Here is a 7,437-nt window from a genome sequence, read left to right on the forward strand (position 1 = left end):
AGAGAGAGAGAGAGAGAGAGAGAGAGAGAGAGAGAGAGAGAGAGAATCCAGTTCTTGAGTATGTTAGGACAGGAACAAGCAAGTTCACAGATGCACTGTTCATCAAGGTCTCTAGTAGGAAATAATGAAACATTCACGGACAGTGGAGAGGACCCTTGGCATTCACATTAGTGCCACAGAACAACTAAGATGAGGGAGCTGTGGCGAGACACCGTAAACTTGGAGCATGAAGCCAGAGGAAACAAAGCCAGGCAAGAAGAAAAGCATCAGAAGAGTCCCGATTGCACGGCTGTTCACACTTTCAGCATATACTGCACCGTTGGGATGGCTATGGGCCTTTCCAGTCTCCTTGGCTGGTCTGGAACTTGCTGTGTAGACCTCACTGTCACTGAACTTGGAGGAGGAAACTTCTGTCTTCCCACTCCTGGCATAAATTCCCCCATCCCAGACAAGGGGGCAATTTATGTTTGTTCCTGAGAATTTCTGTACACAGAGTCTCCTTAAAGTTGTACTCCACCTGTCTCAGCCTCCTTTTTTTTTTTTTTTTAAGATTTATTTATTATTACATGTAAGTACACCGTAGCTGTCTTCAGATGCACCAGAAGAGGGAATCAAATCTCATTACGGATGGTTGTGAGCCACCATCTGGTTGCTGGGATTTGAACTCAGGACCTTCAGGAGAGCAGTCAGTGCTCTTACCCGCTGAGCCATCGCACCAGCCCCTACTTCAGCCTCTTCAGTGTTGGGAATATAGGTGTCAGTCAGCATATCTAGCTAGCTAGGACATGCAGGATTTTTTTTTTTTGGTTTGTTTTTGTTTTTAGAGAAAGATTGTTCATGATAGGCATTTAATAGGTGATTTCTCCATAGAGTTATGTGCATAGTTTAGGAAAGAGAAAATTATAGCAATAAGTAAACAAATCTTTGCCTTTTAAAACTGAGAGCGACGCCAGGCGTGGTAGCACACACCTTTAATCCCAGCACTCAGGAGGCAGAGGCAGGCGGATTTCTGAGTTCGAGGCCAGCCTAGTCTACAAAGTGAGTTCCAGGACAGCCAGGGCTATACAGAGAAACCCTGTCTCGAAAAAAAAAATGAGAGCGAGGGGCCCTTTCTGCTTCAATACCCAAGTTGGGAGGAGGGTACTCTTCTGGGAATTTGAACCATAAAGCCTATTTTAATGTCCAAATTTCTGCCACCAATGCAGCTCCCAAACTGCCCAGCAGTTCCAGTAGGAACTTTTATGTCTAAAACCATCACAAATGACTATGCCCAGGTGACTGGAAGAAGCTGATGTAAATCCAGATAAACTTAGCCATGAGACTCCATTGGTACATGGTACACAGACTCTGTAAATGTTATCGTGGGGACCGTGCCTGGAACTGAGGAAGAAAGACATACATTTCAGCAGTGAACGGAAATGTAGCAGTAAATTGCTGGGCACTGGAAAAGGTGCTGCTTGCTGAGATCGGCACTTTCCTAGATTCCTTGAAAGACATCACAGAGCCTGGTGGGAACGGTGCAACTGTGGCCTCTTCACTGGGAGTGGAGAAAAAAAACTTACCAGCCCTATAGGCAAGCTCCACGCCCCCCTCCTACACACACACACCTCAAGGCTCTGCGACAGAGGCAGATAAGAGAAACTTCTGGAGAGTGAACACAGGGCAAAGGGAAGCTGGGACTGGATCAAAACCACCTTCAGTAAGATGAATCCACTTGAAGTCTTAAAATACAGTGGAGGAGAGAGAACTCTGGGAGGTCAGAGCACCGGTCACTGGGGAGGGAGTTAAACAATAAGCCATCTTCAAATAGCATGGGGAATAAAAGAGAGAAAAGGAGAAGTCAGTGGAGGAGGAGGAAAGATGGAAGAAAAGAAAGAAAAAGAAGAAAGGATGAAAGGGAGGAGGAAGAAGAGGGGGTGAGACCTGGTGAAGGAAGGAAGGAAGGAAGGAAGGAAGGAAGGAAGAAAGGAAGAGGAAGGAGAGAGACATCCCTGTCAAAGAAGAGAAAAGGAGCCAAAAGAATTAGAGGGCATATGGTGCTGGTGCCTACCACAAGTCCAGTCTTGGAGATGGCTTGGCCTTTGCTGTACTGACAGAAGGTGGAACAATTGAACTCGAAATCCCACAAAACATTCCAACAGTGCCAACAGTAGGAACAACATGAACAGGGGCGTGGTTTGCCAAAGAATGGCCTCCATAGGCTCATAGCTTTGAATGCTTGGTCATCAGAGAGTGGCACTGCTTGAGAAGGATCAGGAGGTGTGGCTTTGTTGGTGGAAGTGTGTTACTGGGGGGTGGGCTTTGAGATTTCAATCTCTCTCTCTTGACCTATAGATTAGAATGTAGCTCTCAGCTACTTCTCCTGCACCACAGTTGCCTGCCATAATAACTGACTAATCCCCTGTAACTGTAGGTAAGCCTCCAATTAAATGTTTTCTTTTATGAGAGTTGCTTAGGTCATGGTGTCTCTCTCCACAGCAATAGAACAGTGACTGAGACATACAGCTCTAGAGTTATTGCAAAAACTAGAAGACAGGAGTCAAGAATCCACATTTTGTCAAACGAAAGCATGGTCAGGCTTATCACAGCAGTAGCACAGTCCCCAGTACCACCTTCTGTCTTAGCCTTTTACTGTTGTGAACAGACACCATGACAAGGCAACTCCAAGGACGGCATTAATTGGGGCTGGTTTACAGGTTCAGAGGTTCAGTCTGTTATCATAAAGGTGGGAGCATGGCAGCATCTAGACAGGAATGGTGTAAGAGGAGCTGAGAGTTCTACATCTTCATCTGAACGCTGCTAGCAGAATACTGACTTCCATGCAGCTAAGGTGAGGATCTTAAAGTGACACACCTATTCCAACAGGGCTACACCTTCTAATCGTGCCACTCCTTGGACCAAGCATATACAAACCATCACAGTAAACTTTTTTTAAACAATGAAGTGAACTTGGTGAATATATTAAACTCCACATTGAGATGACAGGCTGTACCTTTTTCTTGAAGACCCAGGCATCCTTCACATAAACAGTTCAAAGGATCAGGGAAGTCCAGAGACCACATTTGAATCTGAACACAATGGAAGTACAAAGTTGCTCATGGAAACTGGACACCTCCCTGCTGAGGTGAGAATTCTCCCTGGAGAAGACTGTAGGCTCTGGGAGAGCTCCCAGAGTTTCCAAAGCACCGTGGAGCAAAGTTAGCACCCAGGGCAAGGAGCTGGGTATGTGAGTGAGCTGTGACTGGTTGGTAGAACCTGACCTGGGAAGGAGGAACTGGATAAGAACTTGGGGGAGAAGGTAGGCAGGACAGCAGCACGCTGGCCTCACCAGGTAGAAGCTTGCTGGATCCTGGAGAAGTAAGAGATCCAAGGAGGAGTTTGGGTGAGGGACAGAGTGGGAATTCTAGTTTGGAAAGGGGAGAAAGCACTCTTAGCTTTGAGCAGGTGTTCCACTATCAAGAAGTGAGGAGTGACTCAGGCCAGGTATGGTGGATGCATGCTGGGTGGCACGGACAGAGGATGTGGGATGCAGAGGTGGAATATTAGGGAGGAGGGGGATCATGAGGAGTAAGGAGAACCCTGGTCTATCTCCAGGGGTCCAGTGGCATGGGAGAAAAGGCAGGCCCACCTGAGAAGGCTGAGGTGGCTGCAGGAGGCTCTCAGAAGAGTAGGAAGAAGAGAATGAAAAACAGGGCAAGGCAAAGGGTGCTATACTGATGGATGCCGAGGCTCTGTGGTTGTCAGGGTCCTGGCAGGAACACTCTGGAATTAGGGAACACTTAAGTTGGGTTGTGGAGGCTGAGGCAGATGTTTCATGTGGAATGCCGACAGGGAGCATGCCTAAGTAAACAGAGCTGCTGACTGCCTCTTGTATGAATCATTCTGGGTTTCCCGTAGGCTGTGATGGACAGACAGGAGGCAGAAGCTGTGGCCCTGGCCTGGGGGAGGATGGAGGGTAGGTAATGGGGTCACTGAGGGGGATAGAGCGAGGTACCTGTCCAGGGGCGAGGAAATGTCTAGGAAGGCAGCCACCAGCTCTGGGATGTGGTTTCGGGCCAGTAGGGTGATGACACGCAGGGCATTGTCCTTGGCTTGGGGCATTTGGATGGCACAGAGGTGGTGGTGGATGGCCTGGCCCATTTTACCAACCTGCTCAGGGGTAGGGAGTAGTGGGATCTGGTGGGGGATCTCACCTACTCTGCACACCTGACCTGAAGCAGACTGAGGCATCTGGAAAAGTTGGCACCTCTTATCTTCCACTGGGGTACCCTTCTCATCCCATCAGGCTCATGACACACACTCTCTCTCTGCACCTACTGGACCATTCTATTCACCGCTGTCTCCTGTTACCCCATCAGACCACAAGCTCTAGAAGCTCTGGTCTGTTTTACCCTGTCACCTCATTTCTCTATGGTCCAAGGCTGCAGTGAACTAATGTACATTTATCCCATGATCCAGCTGTTGTTATCAGGTGACTCTATGAGTCACCCCTGTATCTACCCATCTATCCATTTATCCATCCCTCCATCCCTCCATCCACCCACCTAACTGCCCATCCATCCATCCATCCACTCATCCACTCACACACCCATACATCTATCCACCTATCCATCCATCTATCCATCCATCCATCCATCCATCTATCCATCCATCCATCCATCCATCCATCCATCCATCCATCCATCCATCCATCTATCCATCAATCCATCCATCCACCCACCTACCCACCCATCCATCCATCTATCCATCAATGGGATTGTCTGCTGCCTGCAGTGGGATCCCAGTCTTCCTCATGGTCCAGAGAAAAGCCCCTAGATTCTGCCTATTGACTAACCCCCTACTCTGCCCCTCTCCTCCCTGGCCCTGGGTGGGGCCCCAACCCCTCACAGTCAACAGGCTGTCCCCATGCTCCTGGATGACAAGGAGAAGCAAATCAGCAGCTGCTTGCACCCAGGAAGAGCTGGAAGAGCCCAAGCCATCAATGGCTGTCCAGATGAGGTCGGTCAGCTCTGCCATTTCCAGATGATCAGTGATCTCCTGTGAGAGTAGAATGCTTGTCACCTTATCACTTCAAACTCCTGTGCCTGACCCCACCCCCTTTACCCTTTTCCTTTGTCAGATTCCCTAAAACTCTGGGCATCCACTCTTCTAAGGTCTTAGTGGGGGCCCAGTACACAGTCTCTTCCCCCCCCCCCCCCCCCACCCCGTCCCTGCCAATGCCTAGGGACAGGAAGAGAGAATACGAGGGCTCTTTTCCCCAGTCAGTGTTGGCTTGCTCTTGTATGCTTTGTTTTATCCTTTCCTCTTCTCCTCTTGGCCCTAGGTCATCCACATGTTGTCCTGAGTTCAGAGTAGTGCTTCCCATGGTTAGGCCCCACTCCTCCTTACTAGGGTTTTAATTAATGAGACTTGAATGTCAGGGTAGTTGCCAAGGATCTTCCAGGCTACCTCCTCTGATCTGGAATAGGGTGGGGAATATATGGGCCAGTCTGGTGTGGAACTCAGGGCTACTGTCCCATGTATGGCCTTTGAGCCTCTAGCTGGGCCCAGAGTTTCTGTTCTAAACTTCTAAGGAGCCTCCATGCTCGGAGAGTACGCCACAGCTGCTGAGTTCCAGAGTCCATGGGATGAGATCAAGTCTTGCTTGGGTACTTCACAGACTTCCTGAACTCACAGGTCTTATGCTGTGTCAGCAAGGGCCATCCAGCTAAGGCCAGTACCTAGATCATAGCCTCAGATTGTGGCTCCCAAGGAAAACACAATTCAAACTCTGGTGTGAAAGGAGTGGAAGAACTGTAATTGAGAAATACTCTACAGAAGAAGGTTGGAAACATTAGAGAAAGGGATTTGAGGAAATCCGCAAAGGCTCCTGTACAAGGTCCACACTGTCCAGTGTGTGCTGGTGTCCCTCTCACCTGCCTGGCTTTCCCTCAACAGCTTAGAAAAGATGTGTTTATCACTGCCCACAGATGTGGCAGTCTGCTCTGGCTATGCACCCACCCAGCTGAAAAGACTTTAAAGGCTTTGACCTTGAGGGCTTGGTTGCTGCTCATGGAGAAGATGCTGTGATCTTTGGATGCCATCCTCCGGAGGATTGGAGAAGAGCCCTTCTGGTCTCCACTACCCCAAAAGGTAGCTCCATCTGCATCAGGCCCGAACAGGTCCCGAGGACTTTCCCTCTTCACTTCTAGAGTTTCTTGGGCTAGTCAGGGCAGGCAGGGATGTGAACAGGACAGAGTGGGCTGGAGTTATAGGGCAGGGCAGGAGTCCAGCTGGGTCCATTAGTAACTGGCATCAGGCCTGGGTGTTTTGGGTTTGGGGGTTGAGTTAGAAGAAGGTTATGGCTGGAGTCAAGGCTGGGCTGATGGTGGACTTGGGGAAAGGTAGAGTTCAGGGGTGCTGGTATGAGCTCACCCAGGCTGAGGTGGGAGAGGGCCAGGTGTGCTGTGCCGCTGAGAACACTCACCTTTCTGGTGCATCAGAAGCTGATAGAGATGGCCCAAAGCTTCTAGACTGCAGCTGTGGATGGCCCTGTTAGAGTCCTGGCACAGGATCCCCAGTGTGGCCACCAGCTGCCCGATCCTTGTGAAGTTCTCCTTGGTCTATGTAGAGAGCATGGCATTGAGGTGGGCTTACCTACAGCATCCCACTGGCTCCTCATGCATCCCAGAATGGCCTCCACCAGAGGATATTTTGCATTGTGTGGTAGGGGTTGGAGTTACGCAAAAATAAAATGACTCCAAACTTAGTAATCAAAAGAAAAGAATGGGGTAGTGATATGTGTGTGTCACACACACACACACACACACACACACACGTATAAGTTTTCTGCAGAAAACTTCCAGATGAGTGGTGTGGCCTTAGAACAGGTTCTATGTGTCTTAAGACAGTGAACTTGTAGGAGACTATCTAAATTGTTATTCTGATCTCAGTTTTGGATCCAATAAAATTATTTATAAAATAAGCAGCCACTCTGTGGATTATAGTTACATTAAAACAAAAAAAGGATTTATTGAGAGACTGCGTGCTGAGACATAGGGTATTTAGAGATAGAATGGTCTAGGAATTGATGCAGAAACCATTGTGACTTGCACTGGTAAGAGCCACTGTCACCTGGAAGTGGTGACACATACCTTTAATCCCAGCATTTGGGAGGCAGTGACCAGTGGATCTTTGAGTTTGAGACCAGCCTGGTCTACAGAGTGAATTGAGGGAGGGAGGTGAGGAGCTGGGGGAGGTGAGGAGCTGGGGAGGGGTGGAGCTGGGGAGGTGAGGAGCTGGGGAGGGGTGGAGCTGGGGAGGTGAGGAGCTGGGGAGGGGTGGAGCTGGGGAGGGGTGGAGCTGGGGAGGGGAGGAGCTGGGGAGGGGTGGAGCTGGGGAGGGGTGGAGCTGGGGAGGTGAGGAGCTGGGGAGGGGTGGAGCTGGGGAGGTGAGGAG

General features: G+C 49.5%; 1 protein-coding gene across 2 annotated transcripts in view; it reads right to left on the reverse strand.

Annotated features, from left to right (window-relative positions):
• Positions 1-7,437, reverse strand: part of Mroh5 (maestro heat like repeat family member 5) — a 70,517-nt gene that overhangs the window by 17,050 nt on the left and 46,030 nt on the right. For both annotated transcript variants that reach the window (XM_021184293.2, XM_021184292.2), the window contains exons 16-19: positions 6,467-6,602; positions 6,030-6,202; positions 4,888-5,037; positions 3,995-4,149 (exon numbers count right to left, since the gene is read on the reverse strand). In XM_021184293.2, the coding sequence (XP_021039952.1) occupies positions 3,995-4,149; positions 4,888-5,037; positions 6,030-6,202; positions 6,467-6,602 (614 nt within the window). The remainder of the gene's footprint in view (positions 1-3,994; positions 4,150-4,887; positions 5,038-6,029; positions 6,203-6,466; positions 6,603-7,437) is intronic.

Source organism: Mus caroli, chromosome 15 (assembly GCF_900094665.2).
Source record: "Mus caroli chromosome 15, CAROLI_EIJ_v1.1, whole genome shotgun sequence".
NCBI lineage: Eukaryota > Metazoa > Chordata > Mammalia > Rodentia > Muridae > Mus > Mus caroli.